Source organism: Aspergillus japonicus (assembly GCF_003184785.1).
Source record: "Aspergillus japonicus CBS 114.51 unplaced genomic scaffold BO86scaffold_112, whole genome shotgun sequence".
NCBI classification, from domain to species: Eukaryota; Fungi; Ascomycota; class Eurotiomycetes; order Eurotiales; family Aspergillaceae; genus Aspergillus; species Aspergillus japonicus.
The window spans coordinates 3,231-28,022 of record NW_020291749.1 but is presented as its reverse complement, the minus strand read 5'-3'; the positions used below and the strand labels follow the sequence as shown (position 1 = coordinate 28,022).

The 24,792-nt window shown below is 52.5% G+C and overlaps 9 protein-coding genes across 9 annotated transcripts; 4 read left to right on the top strand and 5 right to left on the bottom strand.

The window, feature by feature from the left end:
• Window positions 1-1,045: 1,045 nt before the first annotated feature.
• BO86DRAFT_451803 (uncharacterized protein) lies at window positions 1,046-2,719 on the top strand. Its single transcript, XM_025676885.1, has 3 exons — window positions 1,046-1,474; window positions 1,560-1,927; window positions 1,990-2,719. The coding sequence occupies exons 1-3, from the start codon at window positions 1,193-1,195 to the stop codon at window positions 2,681-2,683; spliced, it is 1,344 nt and encodes a 447-aa protein (XP_025522103.1). The 5' UTR covers window positions 1,046-1,192; the 3' UTR covers window positions 2,684-2,719.
• A 1,414-nt stretch (window positions 2,720-4,133) lies between these two features.
• BO86DRAFT_326283 (sugar porter family MFS transporter) lies at window positions 4,134-5,822 on the bottom strand (the record flags this gene model as incomplete). The annotated part of the gene is made up of 2 exons (XM_025668560.1): window positions 4,134-5,587; window positions 5,642-5,822. The coding sequence occupies 2 exons, from the start codon at window positions 5,820-5,822 to the stop codon at window positions 4,134-4,136; spliced, it is 1,635 nt and encodes a 544-aa protein (XP_025522102.1).
• An 85-nt stretch (window positions 5,823-5,907) lies between these two features.
• BO86DRAFT_27077 (Zn(II)2Cys6 transcription factor) lies at window positions 5,908-8,053 on the bottom strand. Its single transcript, XM_025667213.1, has 3 exons — window positions 7,991-8,053; window positions 7,018-7,929; window positions 5,908-6,970 (listed from the first exon to the last, which is right to left on the bottom strand). Exons 1-3 carry the CDS (start codon window positions 7,994-7,996, stop codon window positions 5,990-5,992), a joined length of 1,899 nt encoding a protein of 632 aa, XP_025522101.1. The 5' UTR covers window positions 7,997-8,053; the 3' UTR covers window positions 5,908-5,989.
• A 182-nt stretch (window positions 8,054-8,235) lies between these two features.
• On the bottom strand, window positions 8,236-9,897 carry BO86DRAFT_423334 (putative iron-regulated transporter; the record flags this gene model as incomplete). The annotated part of the gene is made up of 6 exons (XM_025675395.1): window positions 8,236-8,514; window positions 8,562-9,086; window positions 9,133-9,290; window positions 9,339-9,378; window positions 9,437-9,600; window positions 9,654-9,897. 6 exons carry the CDS (start codon window positions 9,895-9,897, stop codon window positions 8,236-8,238), a joined length of 1,410 nt encoding a protein of 469 aa, XP_025522100.1.
• A 436-nt stretch (window positions 9,898-10,333) lies between these two features.
• Window positions 10,334-12,238, bottom strand: BO86DRAFT_349861 (WD40 repeat domain-containing protein; the record flags this gene model as incomplete). The annotated part of the gene is made up of 3 exons (XM_025669369.1): window positions 10,334-11,875; window positions 11,976-12,141; window positions 12,201-12,238. 3 exons carry the CDS (start codon window positions 12,236-12,238, stop codon window positions 10,733-10,735), a joined length of 1,347 nt encoding a protein of 448 aa, XP_025522099.1. The 3' UTR covers window positions 10,334-10,732.
• Window positions 12,239-12,843: 605 nt separating this feature from the next.
• Window positions 12,844-14,083, bottom strand: BO86DRAFT_393590 (chorismate mutase ARO7). Its single transcript, XM_025673055.1, has 3 exons — window positions 13,938-14,083; window positions 13,079-13,730; window positions 12,844-13,026 (listed from the first exon to the last, which is right to left on the bottom strand). Exons 1-3 carry the CDS (start codon window positions 14,006-14,008, stop codon window positions 12,949-12,951), a joined length of 801 nt encoding a protein of 266 aa, XP_025522098.1. The 5' UTR covers window positions 14,009-14,083; the 3' UTR covers window positions 12,844-12,948.
• Window positions 14,084-14,531: 448 nt separating this feature from the next.
• Window positions 14,532-17,306, top strand: mdv1 (WD repeat-containing protein). The gene is made up of 5 exons (XM_025674805.1): window positions 14,532-15,003; window positions 15,074-15,674; window positions 15,732-15,932; window positions 15,984-16,798; window positions 16,849-17,306. The coding sequence occupies exons 1-5, from the start codon at window positions 14,920-14,922 to the stop codon at window positions 17,122-17,124; spliced, it is 1,977 nt and encodes a 658-aa protein (XP_025522097.1). The 5' UTR covers window positions 14,532-14,919; the 3' UTR covers window positions 17,125-17,306.
• Window positions 17,307-18,326: 1,020 nt separating this feature from the next.
• On the top strand, window positions 18,327-20,993 carry BO86DRAFT_26951 (uncharacterized protein). Its single transcript, XM_025667207.1, has 2 exons — window positions 18,327-18,392; window positions 18,485-20,993. Exon 2 carries the CDS (start codon window positions 18,525-18,527, stop codon window positions 20,907-20,909), a length of 2,385 nt encoding a protein of 794 aa, XP_025522096.1. The 5' UTR covers window positions 18,327-18,392; window positions 18,485-18,524; the 3' UTR covers window positions 20,910-20,993.
• A 981-nt stretch (window positions 20,994-21,974) lies between these two features.
• Window positions 21,975-23,567, top strand: BO86DRAFT_373250 (MATE family efflux transporter; the record flags this gene model as incomplete). Its single annotated transcript, XM_025670376.1, has 2 exons — window positions 21,975-22,578; window positions 22,636-23,567. 2 exons carry the CDS (start codon window positions 21,975-21,977, stop codon window positions 23,565-23,567), a joined length of 1,536 nt encoding a protein of 511 aa, XP_025522095.1.
• Between the last annotated feature and the right edge of the window lie 1,225 nt (window positions 23,568-24,792).

Here is a 24,792-nt window from a genome sequence, read left to right as displayed (position 1 = left end):
ACTTGCTGCAGTGCCAGTGGGTAGATTATATCTCAACGAACTGAAGTGTTGCTTTCTTTCTTTTATGTGTAGTACTGCCCAGTGCCCTCGGGGTGGCCCCACCCACACCCACACCAACCACTTTGGGTACTGTATATAAGTGCTTTGTGCCGGGATCGTATCCTACAGAGTAGTATGAGGTATGCTGTTGTTTCAATCTCCAAACGACATTCAGCGAAAGGGTGAGGGGAGGCCGGGGGAGTAATCTTAGGCCCCTTGGGATACCAGTTGTGAAAGGTGGGTATGGTAAGCGGTGAATACTATGGAGTATATACGCTATGTATCCTGTATGGCGGGTGAAGAAGTTGATGATAGTTTAGATAGACTCTGTAAACTCTATTTCACTTGCTCTTGCACTCTTCTTTATTCTTGTAGTGCTCCGTTGGTGTTCCGAATCACGAAATCAGGGGTGTTTACTCCTGATTGATAACTTAGCAGGCAGGTAGCTCGGGGAGAGTTTGCCCTAACTACGTAGATCGCATAATGGATGGAACCGATCTTCGAGACGGGGTTTTTTTTCCTTCTGGAATTTGAAGACACTGTAAGGTCAGGTACCATATTGATGGATTGGCTTTTTAGAGTGCCTTTTTTTTTTTTCTTTTTTTCTTTGTAAACGGATGAGAGGATATCTAAGTACCGTGCGATAGGTTTCCCTCAACACGACAGCTATCCATCAGAGCTAGTAAAGCACAACTCTGGCTTATATCTACCGAAGAGGGTCCGCCTGGCCTGCAGAACCACCTCAACGTCCTCCCCGTTCACGACGCCCGAACACTCGATCAGACCATTCGGGATCGGTGACGGTGGCTCTATTGAATCAGTCATTTTACCTCCAGGCGAATGTTCTTGTGACAACAAATAAATGGGTGTTGGGTTAAGATGTGCTTAGCTAGTGAATGAGAGGAAGGTGGTTATCACGTGATCCGGGATATCTCACAGGGCTATCTTTATTTCTACCGAGTTCAAATAAAGAACAGTCAAACAAAGAATCTATATTGGCCGCAATGAAACATTTTCCAGTTCCGGATGGCTTACAAGCATATATATATGTCACTAGCACAGGCAACTTATAAGCCTTTCAAACAAACACTTATCTTTCCTCTGCGTTCTTTACAACCTCTCTGTTAGTCACTCCATCTAAACATAACCCCATATGCCGGTCTCTAAGCAGCAGCAGCATCGGAAACGGAACCGTAACCGCTCTACTTATCATCCTCCTCCACTATTTTGGAACAATCTCCCCAAGCTGTGGTTGACTAAAAGCGCTTTAAAAGAAGCTCACCGACAAAATCAACCGCTCTGTCCAAGTCAGACCTGCTTTCCCAACTCTTACACCTTTGCCTCTGATTTCTTACGTGACTGCTCTGCGACTTCTTTACAAGAGATCAGAAGATCTTCCCGCTGTGGAGGACAAGATCTAGCCGATATTAGGAATGTCAGTTGATTCACCCCTCTTATTCCTTTCCTTTGATACCGATCGACAGAGCAGAAATGTAACTCAAAAGCCTTGCAAATAGTAGTATCCTGCACCAGCCCACTTCTCTCAATCCTCTATAGATCCTACCAACTCCAACCCAGCGCCAATGACTGGAAAAGCCACTGTCTATGATCGGAATCTTGAGGAACATCTACTTGACCATGGTGTTCTTCTCCCATTATCTACGTATCCCGATGGGACGGAGCCCGACGAACTACAGAATCTGGTCGAAATACAAAGGAGACTACAGGCTCCACGACCATCGCGTGTATTATCACCGGACTTGTTGAAGAAGGAATACAAGGAATTCACTCGAATCAACAGCAGAGCCATTGATGAACAGCTAGTGATCAAGGATACCCTGCCTATTCTTGAGGGCAAACCAATTGCTGCTTCCTCTTCTTCCTCTTCGTCCTCTTCTTCCTCTTCCTCCTCCTCCTCTCTTTCTTCTTCATCTTCCCGGAATGCCGGAGGACACCGCTTTATGAATCTGGCCCCGTTGACCGACGGGACGTTGGCCCATGCGAAGCCCGATTTCTACTACGGTGCACGATCAACCAGCTCGAGCCGGCTGTTCGACAGCAGCTGAGTCACCTGATCATACCAACCACCCAAGGCAACCGCCCCGTGGCGCCGAACTTTTTCGTCGAGGCTAAAGGTCATTACGGGTCCGCTCCTGTCGCTATGCGGCAGGCTTGTTACGACGGCGCTCTGGGCGCGCGAGCGTTACATGCACTCCAGCTTTTTGGGAATGGGAATGGGAATGGGGCTACTGGTGAATGCAGACCGACATATGACAACCAAGCCTATACTCTGATGTGTACGTATTGTAGTGGAACTCTGGGCATTTACGCGACCCATCCTACCAGGTCTAGGAGCAACCACAAGCCCAGCCACCAAGACGCTTCTACTACTACGACGTCGACGACGACGACGACGACGGCGGATTATGTGATGACCCAAATAGGGCAATGGGCCTTACACGGGGATCCCGACACCTATCAGCGGGGCGTGACTGCTTATCAAAACGCGCGGGACTTGACTGCCGAGTATCGAGACTCGCTGATCAAGCAAGCGAATGAACGATATTCGGCCGCTCAAGATAACCAAGGCCCTACATCTCAGCCCAACCCCCCCGACGAAGGCGGGGATTCTAGCTGGGAGTAAGTAAGCAGGGTTGCTATTGGGTTTTGGAGAGGTGGGTGGAAGTGCCTATCTAGTAGGTAGAAGGATCTGTCTACTACCTAGTACTGCATCTACTGTGTGCGGTATATAACTATATAGTACTTATAGTACGTAACTTCCAAGTTCCAGTTATCTAGAGGCGTTCAGCAGACACCACAGTGACTTCATACACACACACATACACACACACATACACATATATACACACATACACACATACACACGCAATTGGCCAATTAGCCAGTAAGTGTTGGTACCTACCTACTACCTACCTACCTAATCAACTTAAGGGTTTTTTTCTTGCCCAAACGGTACAGTACAGTACTACTTTTATCCCAAGTGAAACTTTCCAAGTTCTACAGTATCGTATATATTTACTGTATTAACAAGAGGTAAATTGGTGTACTATGTGTACTGTACAGTAGTAGCCTTGAATGACCTTTACTAAACTTACTGTGGACACTGACACAACACCCCACCCTTTCGGCCGACCGCAGATCCGCCGTTGCGTTGAGTTGCCCCCGCCGGACTGGCGCAAAAGTTCCAAGTTTCCAAAGGAAAACTTAAGCCATCCCAACCCTGACTTTGGACTTTTGACGGACTTTTTGAATTGTTCCCTCATATCGAGGCTGTAAACTTCTCACTTCGCAATGTACAGTATAGTCCAGTCAGTACAGTCCAGTATGGCTTTACACCTCACCTATAGTGTAGACTGGAGGCTTTGACTTGAGAGAGCTAGGCTAGGCTAGGCTAGGCTATAGTACCGTGCTTGAGTCCTAGTGTAGTGCAGCCTAGCTTAGCGCTTAGCTTTGCTTGACTAATTTGTTTAGTATTTACTTACTTGAGAGTTATCGTTATCGGTTATGAGAGTGCCAGGATGGAGGAGTTGTTGTTGTTGTTGTTGTTGTTGTCGTCGTTGTTGTTGTAGGGCGATAATTTGGGATTCCAACTATAACTTAGTGGATGTTCCCGGATGGATGTATAGCGGCAGCAGTAGCAGGGTTTGATTTGGGTCGTTGGCGTTGGCGTTGGCGTTGGCGTGGGCTGGGCTGGGCTGGGCTGGAACTGGAACTGGATTCGGCTGGTGGGGTTTCGTTCTAACTTTCGGGCTCTGGCCCCCGTCGGGCTTGTTTTTGTTCTTCTGTGCTTTGGGATGCTTTGGGATGATTTGGGTGGGGTTCGTGGCTTGTGGTTATCATACTTAGGGTGGTGGTTGAGGAGTTCCGAGAACAGTATCGATCAATGAGTAGTGTGAATGGCAGAGGATAGCCTCGATGTTATGAATCTTCTGTGCTGACTTTCTGATCCCTACTTAGCCCTATGGTTTCTCTCTTTGTCTATTTCTGCTTCAAACTCCGGAAAGTGTAAGAGAATACGAAGGAAGGGCCGAGAGCACTGTGCAAATATAATACCACTTGAGACAAGCTCTACATCACTCCCTGCCTCCGGCTGCATAACCCGCACCCGCAAACAAAGAATCAATCTCCTCCAACCGCATCCCCCTCGTCTCGGGCAAAAACCCATACACCAGCCCCGCGAACCCCGCATCCAGCACCCCGAACAGCCCAAACGTCCCCCACCCCAGCCCCTGCAGCAGGTACGGCGTCGCGGACGACCACCCGAAGTTCGACAGCCACTGCGCCGCCACCCCGATCGCCACCCCGGGTTCGCGGATCCGCGCCGACGAGAAGAGCTCCGCGCTGCACGGCCAGGGGAGGGGTCCCCAGGACAGGTTGTAGGCTACGATGCTGAGGTAGATCAGGAGGATGGTCGTGAGGGAGGCGGGCGAGAGCGAGGACGATCCATGGGTGGGATCAGGGTCAGGGTCAGGGTCATGGTTGGAACCGGCTGATGATGACGACGACGATGACGACGGCGACGACGCAATCGAGGTGGCTCGCAGAACAACCGCCGTGGCAAGCATGCACACGGACATGGCCAATGCACCCAGAATCAGCAGCGGCCGACGGCCGAAGCGGTCGGCGACAAACACGATAAACAGCAGGCAGCTGATCACCTTCAAAAACCCAAATATCCCCGTCAGCAGCAATGTGAGACGGGCGGTGGCGTCGGAGGCCGCCGAGACATCACTGCGGCCCCCGACGAGCAGGGCGAAAAACTGCGGGCCGAAGTAGGCCATGGCGGTGGCCCCCGTGGACTGCTGGCAGACGAACAAGGCCACGCCCAAAATCAGCCGATGCGCGTTGGCGCGCTGGAGGAGTTCCCAGGGAGAAAAGTCGGCCGTCGCGTGGGCGTCACGCTCAATGGCCGATTGCATGGCCCGGAACTCGGCCTTGACCTCGGGCCCGCGCGAGGCGCGGATCCACGTCAGGCTGTCCCAGGCTTGGTCGGGGCGGTCGTGGGAGAGCAGCCAGCGCACGCTTTCGTGCAGAGTCAGCATGCCAACGCCCATCAGAGCGCCCGGGATGAGCTGCAGAGCCAGGGGGATCTGCCACTGTGCGGCGTTGCTGGGCGCGTACTGCATCCCGTAGTCGATCCAATATGAAATCAGGATGCCGATCGTGAAGGTGAATTGGTAGCAGCTGCCCAGTCGGGCCCGCATTGAGGTTGGGCTCATCTCCGTCAGATAGATCGGGATCACGGTGGCGGAGCCTCCGATGCCCAGGCCGCAGATGACACGTCCGAGGTAGAAGGCAGACCGAGCATGGGTGTCGAGGACCTCGAAAATCACCCCTGCACAGAAAACAAAAGAGCAAATGGCCATGGCTGGGCGACGACCGAGTCGATTGGTTAAGGGCCAGATGACCAAGCTGCCAACCAGGGCACCAGCCTGCTGGACGCCCACGGCAATGGCACTGACGCGAGTTTCGTTTTTCGCGGTATATCGAAAAGACCGGTGGAAGGAGTCGAAGGTCAAGACCCCTCCTGCGTGTATGTGTCATTCATGTGGCCTTGCCCCGTGGGATAGAGATCAAATACCGATCACACCAGAGTCGTACCCGAAGAGCAGGCCCCCGCAGCAGACTATGGCCGTCAGCCAATACAGACGGAACAGGGCATGGCGGGACGGCAGCGGAGCAGATGATTCCTCGTCTGCATGCTGGATGAGAGGATCCTCAGGACGGACATCATCCTCTGTTACCAAGACAGAGGACCGCATCATGGGCCATACCCAGCAAACCAGACACCCGGCGCGACTGAGAGATATATGTCTGGGATTATGACAAGAAGTAAGGAGGTCTTTCGCGGAGATTGCGAGTCAGATGACGTACCGGCGCTTACGTGTTGCATGCAGCGGTCGGGGCGCCGATCATGATCGGCTATCAATCAGATCATCACGAAGGAATCAGTAAACAATTCCCGTCGCACACAGCGTGAATCCGCCCACGTTCGCGATGCATCCTGCCGTCTAGTCATCTCCTGCAGCAGGAGATACACATTTTCTGCATGCGGGTGTCGTGCGGGTCGGGATTGGTCCTCACCATTCTCACCTCGCAGGCTCATCTGCTTCATATGCGACAGGATCCATTGCCGCTGCTCCAAGGATGCCTCTAAGCCAGCCACGAACAACGGCCACACAAAACTCGCAGGCAGATGTCGCTGCTCTCCTGCTGGGGACTGTGTGTCGATTGCTGCCATATGAAGGATGCCCTCCACGGCTCGATGCACTCGGTCCGTCCGCGGATAGATGGCGAATGCGACGCGGTGCAAGTAGATGAAGATCGCCAGGAAATTGGCAATGTACTGCCTGAAAGTCCGGCATGTTTCCCGCGCAACCGCAGGCTGTAGAGTATCGTGGAGCAGCTCCGGGGTGCTGTGGATGTCGAGCACGCGTGGACGTCGGTTCCAGAGCGTTTCCAGGTCGGCGCTGATCTGATGCGCGAGCTGGAGAACCTCGAACTCGTCGCTAACAGTGCCGCGATTCCGGTGGTGTAGGTCTATGCACACAATCCGCCGGAGGATCTGTTGCGTCTGCAGATGGAACTGAAAGGCCGGGCCGGTGACCGCTTCACGGATGAGGAACCCAGGCTCGGGGCTTTCCTCATCCTCATACTTTGCAGTATCGCTTTCCTCAAGCGGTAGGTCTTCAGTAGCTCTTCCTGCTAGTGTAAGGCTCCCCAGGCCAACAAGCGGATCGCCCTCACGCCCGGCTATCAATGCCTTGACGTCTAACAGCAAGACCCAGGAACTGGTCAGGCGGCTCACGCCCTTCCAGGACCAGGTTCGGCCATGAAAGCGTTGTAGTAGTAGATAGGCCGAGTGGAGAAAGGACGTGCCCGTTTCCCCCAGATCTGGACTCGACAGAAGCTATTTGGTGAGCCCACGATCCTGCAAGTCTCTAAAGAATCACCTACCTCAGCCAACATCAATAGCAGCACCGTTACAAAAACGTGCCTTAGCACCGGCTCTGACACCTTCCCGACTAGACATGACTGCACTTCCGACCACGCTAGCTGATGATACCTTGACTTGCGGTCCCACGCCGTCCCCTCAAGCCACGTCTGATGTACCTCCGAGTAACAGTAGATACCAAGTAAGACAGCTCGACATTCTCGCGACTGACGCACGATTCGTGCCCGCACATACGTCCAGTCCAGGTCGACGGGGCCAAAGATTGTAGGCGGCGGATCGCTGGTCTCGAAATGCGTGAACAGCTCCGCTTCGTGCGGCGTCTGTTCCCGGTCGGGGGCATCTGTCTCTCCCGAAGGACAATCGCCCAGACTGCCAGGAGTCGAGCTGATGTCCGCGCTAGCAGCCCAGTTCATCGATTGTGCATTGTAGCTGGTGGCATCTGTAGTGGTAACGACACTGGCCAGCCCAGATCCCGCCGACAAGCCAGTGAGCCCATTCGTGGTTAGATCGAGGTGCTTCTGCTGAAAGTCAGAGGTAAACTCCCCGATGAGACCGAGGATGTCGAACGAGGAGGCATAGTCGGCAGCTGACTCGGTAGGTGGATGGGCAGAGGCTGGCTGCCGCAGTGGTGACGGGGCTGGAAGTCCGTCTTCACAGAGGACGGTGTGGAAGAAGTTCACGTCGGGACGGTCAGAGGGTGGTGTTCCAGCGGCCACGGGTGCGGAAGCTGCAGAGCCATTTCGATAGGGGACACGGCCCGGGACGATGGTCTTGTAGGTACATTGGAGACGCAGACGAGTGCAGTTCGCACATGTCGGTTTGACCTCATCGCACCGCACCTTGCGCGACCGGCACGTCAGACACCCCGTGCGGCGGCGGGGACCTGATCGGCCCATGCCACGTGCCTGAAGAGTCTAGCATAGTCAGTATACGGTCTTGTGAGATGTGATGTTATAGAAGTGTCAGGGAAGATACCTCCATGACCTACAGATCTGACATGGAGTATGCATGATGGGTGTCTATTGGCGTCGAAGCACAGATGTGAAGCGGGACTGACGATCACCCAGCGTGAGTTCAGGAACCGTCGCCGGGACCACCCGCCGCGGACCGCGCTGCGTCTACGGAACAACAAGGGAACAAGGAATGTCCTATCCGTAATTTCCACGGATGTATTTACTGGAATCATTACTTCTATATGACCTAAGACAGTCCTGCTTCCTTCACGGTACTCTATGGTAGAGCACCTCTCCAGGCAGGAGCCGCTTCTTGTCCCCACCGAGGCATTTCGACGTATGGAGCAAATGTCCCCGTTCCTTGCGCACATACGCCGCAAAACAAGCTGCAGCCATCGCGATGGCACCATAACTGATATACACTGGGTACTTGAACTGTTCCGGTGAGGGGAAGGCGATGGTAGTCGCGAATGATAGCAACTCGAAGATGTTTTGTAGTGCCATTTCCGTCGCAGAAAACCGAGCCCGGCAATCTTCGTCGACTCCCTGCTCTTGTCAGCAGTGGACTTCTTCCTTGCAATAGAACTTCTTACCTCTTGCACCAGAAACTGCACGGACAGATCGAATCCCCATAGCCCGACCCGACTTAGCGCTACGCCCACGATCAGACTGACAGCGACCACCTGAGAAGAGGGGTCGAGCAAGGCAAAGGCCGCCACTGCTGTCACCAGACAGACGAATTGCCAATTCAAAAACCATAGCCCAGACCGTATGGGTCCGATTCTGTTCATGATGAACGGAGCCGCCCAGGTCCCGGATAGCTCCGCCGCTACAGCACCAATTCTCATTGCGCTGACCTGCAGTGGAGTGAAACCGGTGTGAAGAAGATATGTGACCATTGTCGCGCCAAAGGACAAGACCGTCAGATAGAGAAGACTCAAAGCAAAACTGGCTAGGAAGAGGGGACTTCTGGTGTACTCTGTCCAGGGAGCAGCAGCGTCTTTGATCCGCCGTTGAAATTGCTGAGCTGCGCTCCGAGTTTCACTCGCACTGCCCAGGACGCCCTCCGTTCCAGCAGCTGACACATTACGCCGCAGCTGAGAAACTGAAGCATAGACCTGGAATTGGTGAGCGATGGTTCGGATACGAGATGACCCTGCATACCTGTGCGATGGCAACATATTCAACAGCAACACAAGACACATTGATGCCTAGGGTTGTCCATACAGCAGCTTTGGTGGAAAATCCGTCAATCAGCGAAATAAATATCGGCGCGATGAGCTTGCAGAAGAGGTCTATTCTTCTCATGGACGCGTTGAGATCTACCCAGTTAGCCAACGTCAAGCCAAAACATGCCAGCGGGCACCTACCTTGACGGGGAACCTTCAATGCATCCGCGACAACAATGGCCTGCCCAGAACGTCAGGAAATACCGTAGGATCGTGCATCGTGCATATCATGAACTCACCCAATCCCGCTCCACTGCTACCGTATTGGCTGTAGCGGCTACTTTCTCAAGACAGGCCAGCACCACTGTCGCTAAGAAGAGCAGGCTTCTCAGGGTCGAGTCCGACGAAGCGATTAAGACCACAAAGCAGGCACAGGAGCCCGCTACGGGGAGTCGCTGCCATACTAGGATGCTATTAGCATACTACCGACCGAGAGGTAGAGATCCATCTGCGTACCGATCGAATGTCTAAGCGCAGTCAATCGATTGGATCGGTCCACAACCGAACCGAGCCATGATGACAAGACAACCGCCGATAAGGACCGCACGAGCGCATAGATTGAGGCATACAGCAGGGTTCCGGGGAAGATGGACGCCAGGAACAGCACCGCGCCGAATTCAAACATGCGGGAATTCCATGTCGAGAGGAAATGAGAAATGTAGAGTCGTAGCAGAATCCGTGATGAAGCTCTCGAAGACATCGTCTCTGGGCTCACTGGTCTGTCGATCAGTGGTTCGTGAGAAGTTGAAGAGACCGAGGTCTCGACTGGTTCGATGATGGACGGGACCATAGCGGGACGTTCAATTGCAGGATGGTCGCACATCACGCAAACTACTTTCTGAAAGTTCTATTATCAGGACATCGCAAACTGACAGCGTAGATAGCGGATTTGTGGAGTAACGACTGGCAACCTCGAAAATGCACGGAGGACTTGGAAGAAAGGTGGAGCGGAGGCTGAATCCCGAGTGGGCTGAGGAAAGAGAATGAAAGTAGCCGTGGTTCGTTCGCCCGGTGAGGACCGCGGGAGCCTAATATACTGTTGCGGTAGATCCATGGACGTGTACAGTATTGACAGTATTGTACACAGCATCGTTCAACATGTACTACCTCGAACTGACGCATGGGAATCGGTTCAACAGATATTTATTCTCACATGTCATTCATCAAGCTGTCTAAGAAACTGCCCGCAACGAGACCAGCACCGTTGACGAACTTGTCATGAGGAAGTCCCCCGAGCCACTACTCTCCGACTCAGCGTTGTAAGAGAAATATTTGGCAGCAATACCCGCAAGGCAAAAGGCATATGAAGACATGATCCCGCTCCCTCACATGCATTGCTAAGGTATGATGTTCAAAAATGTACAGCAAACACGGTAAAGTTTTATATCCAGATAGGCAGCAGGCAATTGGGGGGCAAGAAGAGTGGATGAGAAGGATAGATGCATCGCGATTCCTGTCACGAGTGAGATAGAACAATAGGAAGAGATTAGAGCGCTGGGAATAAGATTTGAAGCTTTCTTGTCTTCGCCCGCCGACTATGAAAATACCCTCACACATGAATCCGCACTTCCAGTGGCCAGGATACACCGGATCTTCTTGTTCGCCTCCTGTCTTTGAGCCCCAGGACCAGCCTCAGTGGTCTCTTCTGTCGCAGCATCATCCGTCACCACATCGGGAGCCCACCTGATGCAGCTGACAAAGTGTCCATGCGCATCGCTGATGGTCTTGACGAGCTTGGCTTCCTGTGAGAGATCCCAGCACCGGATAGTCTTGTCGTCCGCCACACTGACCAGATACTTGCCTCCCGGATGGAACACCAAGCCTCGGACCCAGTTATCATGACCGACCAAGGTCTTGATCAGCCGTCCCCGCGAGTCCCAGAGTCTGATCGTCTTGTCACGAGCCCCGGTCGCAACGAACTCGGCTGAGCTGGTGGCAGGGGGAGGCTTCTTCAAGCCGGCCAAGGTTGCTAGATACTTGTAGCTGGCTGGCGGTGCGAAAACACAGCATTCGAGATAGTTCTCGTGACCCAATAATGTAGCCTTCGCCTCCGCCGTTGCGACTTCCCACACAGTGGCGGCCTGGTCTCGGCCACCCGACACCAGCCATTTCCCATCAAACGAAGGGGAAACGTCTCGAATCCAGTTATCATTCGAACGGATTGTCTTGACGCAATAGCCCGTCGATGCGTCCCATATGCGGATGGAGGCATCGCGACTGGCCGACACGAGCAGATTTCCGTTATTGGGCAGGAAGCTGACCGCCGAGACGGAATGGTCGTGCCCGGAAAGAGTGCGGATATTGGCATAGTCATTGCTAGGGTCCCATAGTTTGACTGTAAGGTCACTTGAGCAGGACGCCAGCAGTGTATGCCCTTTTTGTCCGCCATAGTCCAGACCCGAAACTGCCCGCATGTGGCCCTTGAGTGTCCTTTCCAGTTCCCCCAGTTCCCAATCCCAGATCTTGATGGTGCAGTCTTCGGAGCCCGACGCCAGCGATGTGTAGACAGGATGGAAGGCAACGCAAGTCACTGCATCGCGGTGCGACTGAAATTTGTGCCGCGCCGGTGATGAGGGGAGCCAGCTCGTAGGGTCTTGGTTTGGTCGCGATCGGGACGTCAGGGCCATGGAGTCCAATTCTGCCTGCAAGGTCGACACCTTGGACTCTAAGTCCATGATCTACAATGTTCGTCAGCGCATGCGAACCCCCCTCTCCCAGTCCCGCGCCCAGGGCAAGCGGTCTGTGAAGTCAAGCGGGGTAGGGAGAAAATGCTCGCACCTTTCTCTGTAGCCGAGCCACGCTCGTCCATTTTTTCTCCAGCAGCCCCTCATATTTCTTGCATGCGGTGTCGTCAAAGCCGTCGCCGATCGGGAGCTCTTCGCGTATGGTCGCAACGCTTCGGGTAGCATTTATGGAAGATAGATAAGCTATTAGGGACTTGTGCCTAGCCTTGTATCAGTGGATCAGCAGACAACTCAAATCGGAATTCGCAGAGAAGCTTACAGCTCCTCTGCTTGTCTTGTTGTCAACGTTTGACTCATGACGAGAGATATGGAGTTGGGCGGGTTCAAAGCGATTTCGGGTTGCGGCCGCCAGAGGGCGACGCACTTCGTCACACAGACGAGCAATCGGGAGTGGTTGCTGTTGCGGTCACTGTGGCAGTCGGATGGAGGGATTGAGGGAGAAAAAAATTTCAGAGCATGTCAGAAAATCAGGGAGGCAGGAATTTAAAGGTTTGGGTGGTCAAACGCAAAATTGAGTGAATGGGAATCATGAATTCCTTTGCTTTGTATACAGTCGGTTTCGCGCGTGCAGCGCCCAGGGGCCGCGGGACCTGTGGGCACGTGTTTCGATCTAGAGTGGGCGGTGAAGGCAAGAATCCAATGAGGGAACATTTGATCACAAGGCGGGGTATTGTGCTGCTGAGTCAGATCACTATGCTGCACAGTCTGTTTGCCTGGTGGTCGGTATCTCTCTACTTTCAAAGTAATACCATGACAAGGAAAGAATGTTAGTATGACATTGGGAAAAGCACTTTGTTTGGGATACAACATTCTTCTAAGACTTTGAGAATCTGTGTCATAAAATCCAGGTAGATACTTGATCTACCCACCATGTAGACTGTGATCATGTGATTCTCTATTCTACATGGTATGGACCCCGGCTTCTTCTATTGCACATTTTAATGGTATCATAATAGTATCTAAGAAACCCGTTCATAGGTGAGTAACAAGTATTCACTTGTTCCCTTTCACTCCCATTGCGTGCCCTTCAGGCGCTGCATCAGGTAATCAACCTCGACGACTTTAGTAAGGGGAATGACATATTCCTAGAAGACAATCAGTGAATATCCAGGCCTCACAGCAGGAGAGTATTCTTACCTTGTACATCGCAACCACCGCCTCGACATTGATCTTGGGTCCGCTCTCCGTGGGAAAGGCGGGATCGGTACCGTATGTCTTTGCCTTCAAGGCCAAGCGCTCGAGAACCTTCTGTTCAACCTTCGCATCGGTGATGGCAGCATCAATACCCTCGCGGTCGTTGGCCTTGATCAATTTGACGAAGCGCTCGGGTTCCTTCTGGAACTTGGACTCAGCGACAAACTTGCCGAAATGGATGCGACGCGAAAGGGCCTGTAGACAGCTGACGTCGCAGGTAGCGGAGGAGCCATAGTTTTCCTGAGTTTCGCCGCGGTCTTCACGGCCGAATTGAGCGCAGACGGCGGGAAGAATGTTCTCAATGTAGCGTTGCTTGATGATGCCATTGACGTTCACGTCATTGTCGTGCAAGATTCTGGGGTATTGCAGGGGCGCCAGGATAGGTTCTTCCAGAACCTCGGGGAAGAAAGGGTACTCATCGGGCGATTGGTAGCGACGGACGCGGGACTGAATGCGTTCCTGCTCGCGAAGCAGGTAGTCCAGGAGGCTGATATCGGTTTCGGGGATTGATACACCGCCGGGAGTGTAGACGGGCTTGTTGAGGGGAAATTGGACTCGTTCGATCAGATGAAAAGTGATAGTATCTTCAAGTCGGCTATAGGAAGCAGATTAGTGGATTGTTCTATGATCCCCAGGGAGTGAGGCTGAGTTGTGCGGTATGCAACGAAATCGAAGCCATACAACGGTGGGGGGAGGGGGCGAGTAGCAGGGATGGTGGGCGATGGTCTAAAGAACGAGGGGATCTTCGATAGTGACGGACGGACGGAGGGGCAGGATTATTTCCGGCTGATCGTCGACTCACATTAGCTGGAAGCGGATGTTGGCGAGATCCAACGCCTTGGAGACATCGGAAAGGTCAATGGCTGTATCCATGATGTTGCAGGATTATCAATTTATGAAAGAAAAGAATCTAATCTCACTATCGGAAGCAGAGAATCGGCGACGTAGAGGTTTCAAGCATTCCTTGGGAACGATATCGGATTTAAGTGCTGGGCAGGTTACAAAACCTACAGCACTAGCCTTGCCGATCTTCACGGCTCTGACTCGATTTTGAGAACGACATATGGACTACATTCCGACAGCTGCACAAATTAAACGAGCTCAATGCGCGACAGCAAAATAAGATCCCAGTATTTGGTTCATGATTCGTCGCCGAATTTCGATTCTAAGGCGCCCTGACAGGGAGGACTAAGTCACTTTTAAATCCGAGGTTATACATCTATACGTGGTAATTACGGTAATATAGGTATTGCTAGGCCGACTTCGTCGTGCTGGTACCGTACCATAGGCGGTAGGTAATTTATGATGATCACAGGTTTGTGGCTGGTGATGCCGTCATGTCATGTGCCTGCTCCTTCTCTTTTCCTTGCCTGCCTTGCCTAAGTCTGAAGAGGATGAATCTGTGATGGCGGGGGAAAGACCTTTCGATTATATATGGGGATCTGGTGCACTTTTCTTCTGGCGACATGTCGATTCTCTTCGGTTCTATCGCTCACTTTCCATACTGTCACGCACAGCCACTGTCCCCTTCTCCCTTCCTTGGGTGGAGACTGAGCTCGAGCTCTCTCTAGTAAAATACCACCCGAAACACGGTAATTCATCGCGTGCAACTCCGTCCATCCAGAACTTCTTTCCGCAATCTCCAAGGCTTAAAGAAAGCCGACCAACTGCCCGACTGACGACCGCACCCTGCTGAACGACCCTTTCTGCTCCCATCGCTGCAATTCTCGTATGGGCTTGATTGTCTCAAGCTTTCCCTCGCCCCCCTCGTCGGTGTCGCTGTCATGGACAGGCGCCGTCGTGATGATTCGCCTTCCGGTCTATCAGATATTGTCGAACAGGATGGTCTTTTAGGAACCGGCATTACGGTAGTGTTCTCTTGACGATATTGGCGGCGGAACAGATCAATACTGACATGGCACTCTTTCCGTGGATCAGACTCGTCATATTGAGGCCTTTGGACGGAAAGTCACATCAACTGCTGGGCACTTGATGGGACCGACTTCCGAATCTTCTAACGGCGGCCACTACCACAACGCCATGGTTGACATCCAGCGCGAGCTGCGGCGCCCTGCCGCTCAGCGCAATGTCTTCTCCCTGACCCAAACCACACCAACCGATTTGGTCCGCTCTAAACTGTCTACATCCGAGATTCAATCGCGAGCCATCTCCTCCCTTCCTGATGAGCTTCTCATGAACATACCTGAAGACAGCAGCTCTTACTCGCTCTTCCAAGGATTTCAAGCCTCCCAGGATGACATCGAATATAGAAAGGCCCACCGCCGGCGCTCGTCCAAGAGCAAGAAGCTATTGAAGGATGGGGAGACGCACGCCGCTTTACCTTCCGCGCCCACCGACTTGAGAAAGGAACGAGATTTACTCAACCGCAGGATGGACCTGATGGGTGTTCGCAAGAATATGTGCAGCTCGGAGATACATGAGATAGACAACAAGATCGCAAACTTGCACAACATGCGCAAGATCGTTCTAGACCGGTTAGCCAGCTTAGAGATGGAGGAAGCCGAACTGGAGCATGAACGTGAGTAGGAAATAAGGTTACCATATGCGATTTCCACTAGCGGCTGACCAAGCTTAGTGACGGAGGTTGATAATAAGTTGGAAGATATTGAACAAGAAGAAGCAGCTCACGCGCAGGCTCAGGCCCCGGCGACCCCGAAGTCATCAGCAAACGATGACTCGACCATTTCGGAAGACCCGGCAATGGACGCATCCTTCATGTCCGAGTCTATTTACCAAAAAATTCCTTCCCCAAAGAGCGTCAAGCAAAAATCAATAAGTAAGTGTCCCCCTTTGCTATGCCGTGAGGGAACCCTAGCTGATCGAACAGGGAAACGCTCGATGCCGATTTTACACGAACATTTCACCCCGGGTTCGGAGATCAAAGAGATGGCGGCGCATTCTGACATGGTCACTGCGATTGACTTCGACTATCCATTCGGTACTATGATCACCGCGGCGCTGGATGACACCGTGCGGGTTTGGGATCTCAATGTTGGCCGTTGCATTGGATTCCTGGAAGGGCATAATGCTTCGGTGCGCTGTCTTCAGATTGAGGACAACATTGTTGCCACGGGCTCTATGGATGCATCAGTCAAATTATGGGATTTGAGTCGCGCCCGAACGATGACTACTCGCGACAATCGCATCACCCGCCGCGATGATGGAGACGAAGAAACCGACCCAGCCGACGACGCTTCGGTGGCATCCCATTCTACCACGCTGGAGGACTGCTTCGTCTACTCGTTGGATGCTCATGTCGACGAAATCACCGCGCTTCACTTCAAGGGTGACACTCTGATTTCAGGGTCAGCCGACAAGACACTGCGACAGTGGGATCTGGTCAAAGGGCGTTGCGTGCAAACGCTCGATGTATTGTGGGCGGCCGCGCAGGCGTCGTCGCTGGGAGGAGATTCGCAATGGCGCCCCTCAGGACGCCTGCCGGACGCATCGGCGGACTTTGTCGGGGCTGTCCAGTGCTTCGACGCCGCTTTAGCCTGCGGTACGGCAGACGGAATGGTCCGTCTTTGGGATCTGCGCAGTGGACAGGTTCATCGTAGCCTGGTGGGCCACACTGGCCCTGTTACCTGCCTACAATTTGATGATGTGCATCTGGTCACTGGAAGTCAAGACCGCAGTATCAGGGTATGTCGTTTGTTTCTGGGTTCGATTGCTTGGATGCTAATTGCCTTCAGATATGGGATCTCCGAATGGGATCGATCTATGATGCCTACGCCTATGACAAGCCCATTACCAGCATGATGTTCGACACCAAGCGGATTGTTGCGGCTGCAGGAGAGAACGTTGTGAAGGTCTACGACAAAGCCGATGGCCACCACTGGGATTGCGGCGCCGGAGTCGGCGCTGATGAACAGGGCCCATCGCCAGCAACAGTGGAGCGAGTGCGATTGAAGGATGGCTTCCTAGTTGAAGGCCGCAAAGACGGTATCGTTGCGGCGTGGACATGTTGAGATGACCATGCATAACTATGGCATGCAAAACCCTGCCACGTACATGCTAGCATTTGGATGGTTTTGTGTTTTGTGACTGCTTTGAATGCCTCAGCGACTGTATATTATCTTTACGTTTGGCCCAACATAGAAAGGAACCATGGCGTCTTACGGTAGGATCAGCCGTTGTAAACTAGTTTCTTATTGATACATGATGCCCTTCTCGTGGTCACTCCACTACCCGATACTTAAAATTCCTCTTTGTTCGCATCTGAAACACGCTGCCTCAAGGCCATATATAAAAATAGCCGAGGAAATAAAGAGCGTAGTCCGGGTTTCATGGACACTGTGGTTGTGAAGAAGCAACAAAGGGAAGAACCACCATATGGCGCAGGTAATTTGGTGCGCGAGACTGAAAACATTGCCACTCTTGCACTCCTACATCCACACATGCCACGGGCATGTACAAGTTAATGCTCGTTGCAATCAATACCTACTGAAGGTACTCTGTGGTATCGAGTAATTTGCTTGTGGTCATGATATTCGTTCTGTATATTCGATGCACTGTAAAGCGCGGACACTGCAGTGTGGTAACGGCCATTCCCGAATAGGCAGTTATCTGTGTAACGCTCTGGTATCTGTAATATTGATATCCCTCCTCCATTCCTCTTGGTCCAGTTCCTTTCCTCATCGTTGCTCCAGCATCTCCTTTACACCTTTTTTCTACAGCGGCACGTTTCCTGCCAGTTCTGACTTGCGTTACGCGTCTTTCTCATGCGCAAATCATTCCATTCCCTACTGAAGCATATAGGCGTCGTCAACCCCGCAGCAACAGACGTCTGAATCGCGAAACCCGCGCGTCCTACTGCTCCCGCCGTCTCTGGCTCTTCTTCTCAGATGAGGACAGAACGATCTCCTTGAGGCTGTCAGGACAAGCCTACTTATCGCTTTCTTTGTGTCGCATGACAACTCAAAATCTACTTCGATTATATCCAACATAGCTTGTCTCCGAACAAAGGACTCTTTGGTCACTTTGTTCTCACCCACCTTTCTCCGAACCATTCCTCGGGCTTCATTAAGTCGCCCTCGCCGCATCTTCTCAAGCCCAGCTCGCATCTTTCACCTTGTGCAGACTTATGACTCAAACTATCCCTCGGCAAAGATTCTTATCTGTACACTGAAACTGCTTCTTGTATTTCCCCTTTCCGGTTCTCGTCGCGGCTGTCTGCGCATTCGTCGACGTTTCTTCCGAGGTTGCGGAGAGTTGGATTCGACACGGAGTTTACGGGGTGAGTAAAGCGACACTCGGACCCAATCTATTGCACGGATTCAAACCAAACCCAATGCACTTCCAGGAAGAAAACTGACTCTGTCTATTTAGAACATAGACATTCCGATACGGTCTTTCGAGGTTAATCAAAATGCCTCCCAGACGCGGTTCCGTCAGGCAGAGCGGGTCAACGCCTCGCGCTGAGGGCGCTCTTTCATACTTTCAACACCAATTGATATCGGACAGTCGAACACAAGCCTTGCCCAACCTTCCTACTAGACAATCATTTGCATATGGCTCGGCTGAAACGCCACTCCTTCCCCGGCAGCTGGTCCTCAACCCTCATATGGATTTGGTTGAAATGGCCGGCCAGATCGAGAAGGGTATTGAGGATGCAAAAGACCGGGAGCAAAGGGAAAGTGCGTCGACTGCGGATCGTAGTCGCCGACGCAGGTCCTCGTCGGCTAATATGTCACCGATACGAAGAACACGCCGCGAGCCAACTCCTGACCAAACGCAACTACTCGAATCACTCCGTGATGCGACAAGATCCCCCAGTCCTATCAATGATTACCACCCAAACGACCAGTCTACTGCAACTCCTACCCCTCCGATTCCGCATACTATATCGACCACTTCAAGTCCCGCACTGGACCCTGTCCCAGAATCTCGATATCCCCATGTACCTGCTGACAAGCTATACCCGTCGCCGCTGTTGCGCTCGGGAGTTCCGGCGCATGACGAGCCGCCATTGAGCAGCTTGTCTGGACTTGACAATGAGTCCGTAATCTCATACTCGATCGAGCGAGATATTCATGACGACGACTTGCGGCGGACATTGTCCGATGGCAAGAATATAACTGCACCTCCTCGCCGGGTCTCTGGAATGGCATTTGTTAAAGATGTATCGACTATTCACGAAGAGGAGGAACCAGACTCAAGACTTTCTCAGTACAAGTCATCACCGTTGAAATCACCTCCTGTGAAGCCCCTTCACCCGCTGAAATCGGTAGTGACCCAGAAGGCGCCTTCTCCGGAGAGATCTCCATCGCCGTCGAAGTCACCTTCACCTCCGAAATCACCATCACTTGCCAGATCATCATCGCCTTGGAGGTCTCTCTCACTCTCAAAGTCACCTTCACCTCTTCCACATTCATCGCCTCAGAGAGTACCATCAAAGGCTCCGACTCCCAAGAAGTCGCCGCTACCCCAGAAGACACCAACTCCCAAAAAGGCGTCGCTCCCACCAATGGCACCATCACCCGCGAAGTCGTCTCCTTCCTCGCCAGTGCTTGAAGAAGGTGCGATGGAAACTACACCGGAGCCCGATTGGGAACCGCAACCAGAGTTTCTTAGAGAGGACTCCCCTGTGACCCAACCGTCAGCCCCTACCAAAACTGTCATTCCTCACTTTCACACAGACGAGGGATCTGCTAGGGAACAATCAGCGCTCAACCGGCAGTCGCTCTTTAATGAATGGCCTGATGTCGGGCGTTCTACGCGTGAGAAATTATCCACGGTCGGTCGAATCATTGCGCTGTTGGCACTGGCGATAGTGGTCCTGACTAGTTCTAACTACCTGGGCGGAATGATTCCATTCGGTCAAACCCGGTATTATGGACCAGTGAACGGGACGGGCCTAGATGCGATCAGCAGTCTCAGCGCACAGATGTCCAGACTAGGCTCACAGGTATCAACTCTATCGAGGGACATCAAAACAGTCAAAGCCGATCTTCGAGCACAGCCGACAAAAGGTGTATCCACTGGGACACTTCTTGGCACGTACATTCCGAAAACTAACTTCTTAGCTGTACCACTTGGGATTTTAATTGACCCTCACAAAACGAATCCGACTGTGCAGCAGGTCGGTTTCAGGAGGAAAGTGTACAGTTACTTTATGGAAGAGAATTTTCGCCGCCCGCAACCCCCGTTGTCCGTCGCGACAGCGTGGGAAGATATTGGAGACTGCTGGTGCAGCGTCCCGCGCGACGGGATGACCCAAGTTGGTGTTCTTCTTGGTTATCGAATCGTCCCTGAAGAAATTGTTATTGAGCATGTTCCCAAAGCAGCGGCACTGAACCCTGGACTTGCTCCCCGAGACATGGAGCTCTGGGTCCGATTTCGCCGCGTTAAAAACGACACCTTGGTTTATCCTGATCAGACGTGGAGTAACTATCTCACGTCCAAAGCCAACCCGATGCCTCGCCCCAAGAATATCGCCGGGCAGGACAACTTGTTCAATGATGAGCGTTTCGTCTTGCATGAGCCCGTTATGCATGCACTTCAGCTGGCCTACCCCGGCGAATCGGAAGAAGCCTACTGGGGTCAGTATGACGAGTGGCTCGGGCCAGCTTGGTATCGTGTCGGAAGATGGACTTACGATATCAACTCGGATCAGCATGCGCAACGTTTTATCCTTGATGCTGTGATCGATGACCCAGAGATTCGCGTGGATAAGGTCGTCATTCGCGCGAAGAACAACTGGGGGGCCGATAAAACATGTATTTATCGGGTGAAGTTGTTCGGCAAAAAGTAGTCTCGTATGCTACTTTCTACCTTTTTCTTGTCTCCTTCTCGTTGCTGGTATTTCCACTTCTCTTATTTCTCTTGTGACATTTTATCGTTATATGTCTCCATTCCTGCAGGCGTTCGCTTTCAATATGCATGGGCACGACCAATAGATTGAGGCGCATTTGGGACAGAATCAGCCGGAGTCCTGATTTTTGGGGTTATGTTTCCTTTGATAGGGTGCAAATGGCGTCTTTCTTTCATTTTGAGCTCCGAATTGGTCGATTCCAAGCGGGGGCTGTTTGCAGTAGATACCATCCGGCGAAGTCATGCATATCATTTGAACTGATATTTGTTGTTTCTTACATAGCCACTTACCATTTTACTTCCTGTTCAGATCGATAGACCAGTATGCTAGTATTTTATGGACCAATGCAAGATATCCTTCTACTCAAAGTCATTCCAAGTGTGCATCTCCTGAACGACTTGCCTTGCTATACTGTCTTCTGCAAGTGCAAGTTCTTCCTAATAATTGCCTATTTTCTGAAAGTCTAGCACATCCCAGCCAGCAGGACTGGTTTGGAGAGTGGTCCTACGTCCCGCCGGAGCCACACATCGCGACTCCAGCACTGTAACAGTCACGGGACAGGAAAAAGCATGTGAGGATCAGGCTAGCAGAGCTACTGCCTGTCAAATTCCATCTCGCTCACTATCTCGCTCGTCTCGCCGACATGGGCGAGGTTCTGGGGACATGCTCAGTTGGAGGGTTCGGTGCTGCATCGCGTACATCCCTTGCTTCTGGCTTTTCAGAGGACTTGGAGGATGAGATAGACCTCCGACCTCGTCGCTGCCTGCCTTGAGCAACATATCACTCGGGTTATACCTGGCAGTGACAGTGAGATCTACGCTTTTAGATCAAGAAAATAAGGTTGACACGGTTACACGGCTCGTATAAGTTGGACTTGGTCTATCATCTTGAGGATCCCGCAGAGATTTCGAAGAGAGGTTTTATACAGAGGCTGCACTGCCACTATATACGATGTCTAGAAACCACCAAGATTATTCTCCTTCGACGAAGCGTCAGCAAGCAAGCATGTGCAACGTTTCCAAAGCATCATCTGGAAATCATGATCGGTCCTTCCGTGATCCTTGTCCGCAACCCGACGAGACGACTGTTCTGCTGCCGAACCCTCCCACCGCATGCCCATCCCACGAGCAGGACGAACGGTACGTCCCGACCTTCCTCGGCGAGGTCTTTCGATTGGCAAAAGACTCCATCCCCGTGATCCTTGCCTACGCGCTCCAAAACAGTCTGCAGGCGACATCTATCCTGATCGTGGGACGCACGTCACCCGAGAATCTCGCCACGGCGGCTTTCTCGTTCATGTTCGCCGCAGTCACCGGGTGGATGATCGCTCTCGGGGGCACGACAGCGTTGGATACGCTGGCGTCGTCGACGTTCACCGCTAGCTCGAACAAACATGATCTGGGGGTTCTGTTGCAGCGCGGGTTTCTCGTTCTCGGCCTGTTCTACCTCCCGGTTGCGGGGCTGTGGGCTTGTTCGGAGCCCGTCTTTCTTCTATTGGGGCAGCAGCCCCGGTTGTCGTCGGATAGTGCCCGGTTCTTGACTTGCTTGATCCCGGGTGGGCTCGGGTATATATACTTTGAGTTGATGAAGAAGTATCTTCAGGCGCAAGGTAGTGTGGAACTCATAATATCACTCACTAAAGAATATAGAGGTTAACCTATTCGAGTAGGCCTGATGCGTCCGGGAACCTATGTATTGTTGATCACGGTTCCGTTCAATCTCTTCCTAAACTTCGTCTGCTCCTATACGCTTCGTCTGGGGTTGTTGGGTGCCCCGATCGCCACAGGCATCTCGTACTGGGTGTCTTTTGGGCTGCTGGTTCTGCACACACGCTTCGTTGCTGGGTCTGAATGCTGGGGTGGCTGGTCGTGCGAAGCACTCCGGAACCTGGGGACCTTTGCGCGCCTGGCCCTCCTGGGGGTCGTGCAGGTTGGCACGGAGTGGTGGGCTTTCGAAATCGTGGCCTTGGCCGCCGGTCGACTCGGGACCATCCCCTTGGCCGCGCAAAGTGTCATCATGACAGCGGATCAGGTACTCAACACGATCCCCTTTGGGGTAGGTGTGGCCGCATCCTCGAGGATCGGGAATCTGTTGGGCTCGCGAGATGCCGCGGGAGCGTCCCGGGCAGCGAATGCCGCCGCTTGTTTGAGCATGGTGCTCGGAGGGATTGTGCTGGTTGTGCTGATGGGCATCCGTCACGATTTCGCAAAGATAGCTAACTCTGATGCAAGGGTCGTGGAGCTTACGGCCGAAGTCCTGCCGTGGGTGGCGCTGTTTCAGATCGCTGATGGTCTGAATGGGAGCTGTGGTGGGAGCCTTCGGGGCATGGGACGACAGCATGTGGGCGCGTTGGTCAATCTGGTCAGTTACTACGGTGGTGCTCTACCGTTGGGGATCTGGCTGGCCTTTCATGGCTGGGGGGTCAAGGGTCTCTGGATTGGGCAATGCATTGCGCTGTATCTGGTTGGCGCTCTGGAATGGACGGTTGTGGCTCTGAGTGACTGGGACAGGGAGGTCGATAAGGCATTTCTGCGAATTGATGCTGACAAACAGGAAGACCGGCGAGGAGCTGTTGAGGGTATTGCTGTTGGTGTGTGATGTGACTCGAGATGCACTGGGACGGAGAATCAGGCTCGGCTGCTATCCTGCTATGTATGCAGTATATTCAAGACCAGCTTGCCTGATCCTATGAACGCCAGCCTAGGCACTTAGAAGTCTCCAGATCTTCGAGAGAAGATATTGTCAAGGCCAATAACTAACCGGAGGGGTCCGGTGTTGTGGAGAGGCAGAGAGGAAAAGCTAGCTTCGAGCGACGACTCGTGCATGAGACCAAGCAGATCTATTCTGAGCTGGAGGCGGAGTATATCTACACTTCGAATTTCGTATCATTGCGGTTCTCTCTAGCTTGGGTGTAGGCCAACCAAAAGGCAAGAAGATAGAATTCGAGAAGAAGTGTCTGGGTCAAGTCGCTTTTTCGAGGTCGGGTCCAAGGAGGTGAGTCCACTTGATGAGCTTCCTTCTTTTAGCCGCCTTCCACATTCTTCAAGCTTACTCAGTAGTTACATCAATCCAGTAGTTAACCCCATGACTAAAGACTGCAGTCCTTTTCCACTTCATCACGAGTGAATAATCTACATTCGCGAGAGGATGTACACATCCAGTTCGACATGTCGACTCTACAAAGAACGAACAAGTGGGTTGACTCCATAATCCGGGTAGCAATGGATCACATCGCCCCTTGCATAAAAGGCAAAACGCCACATATGACGACAGTAGATAAGATGGAGCTCCACTGCTTGATCGGAAGAGGTCAGGTTCCAGGCTGAGAGAACGCCCCGACGATCGCAGGAGGATTTTTTCATGACTGACAGGCGGATCTGACGATGTGGCTGCATACTTCCTCGACAATTTTGCGCGATCAGTCTAACGGTCGATCGAAAGGCGCGAGGTGGCTATTGATGGTGTTGTATGTTTGCCTGCGGCCGCGCTCTTCTTACTCGTACTTGCTCGTAAGGCCCTCGACTTCATATGTTTTATGTGTCCTTGCATAGAGTTTTTCGTTTCTGGCCCTGGGTGAAGAAAGAATTGGGTCCGCCCTTGCTGCCGGTCGTCCGTCCGCTGGGGATGGTTAACGTGCGCAGGGAGGCTTCGGGTTAGCGGGAAGGGAGTATAATGCTTTTTTTTAGGTGGTATGGGATCTATAAGTCGAGATGTATCCTTGCAGATTGGATCGGTCGGGGAGGCTAAGTTCGATATTTGTAGTTGCGCTGGTGGAGAGATGAGGGTCTAGATCTCGGATCATGGGGATATTGGGTTTAAATGG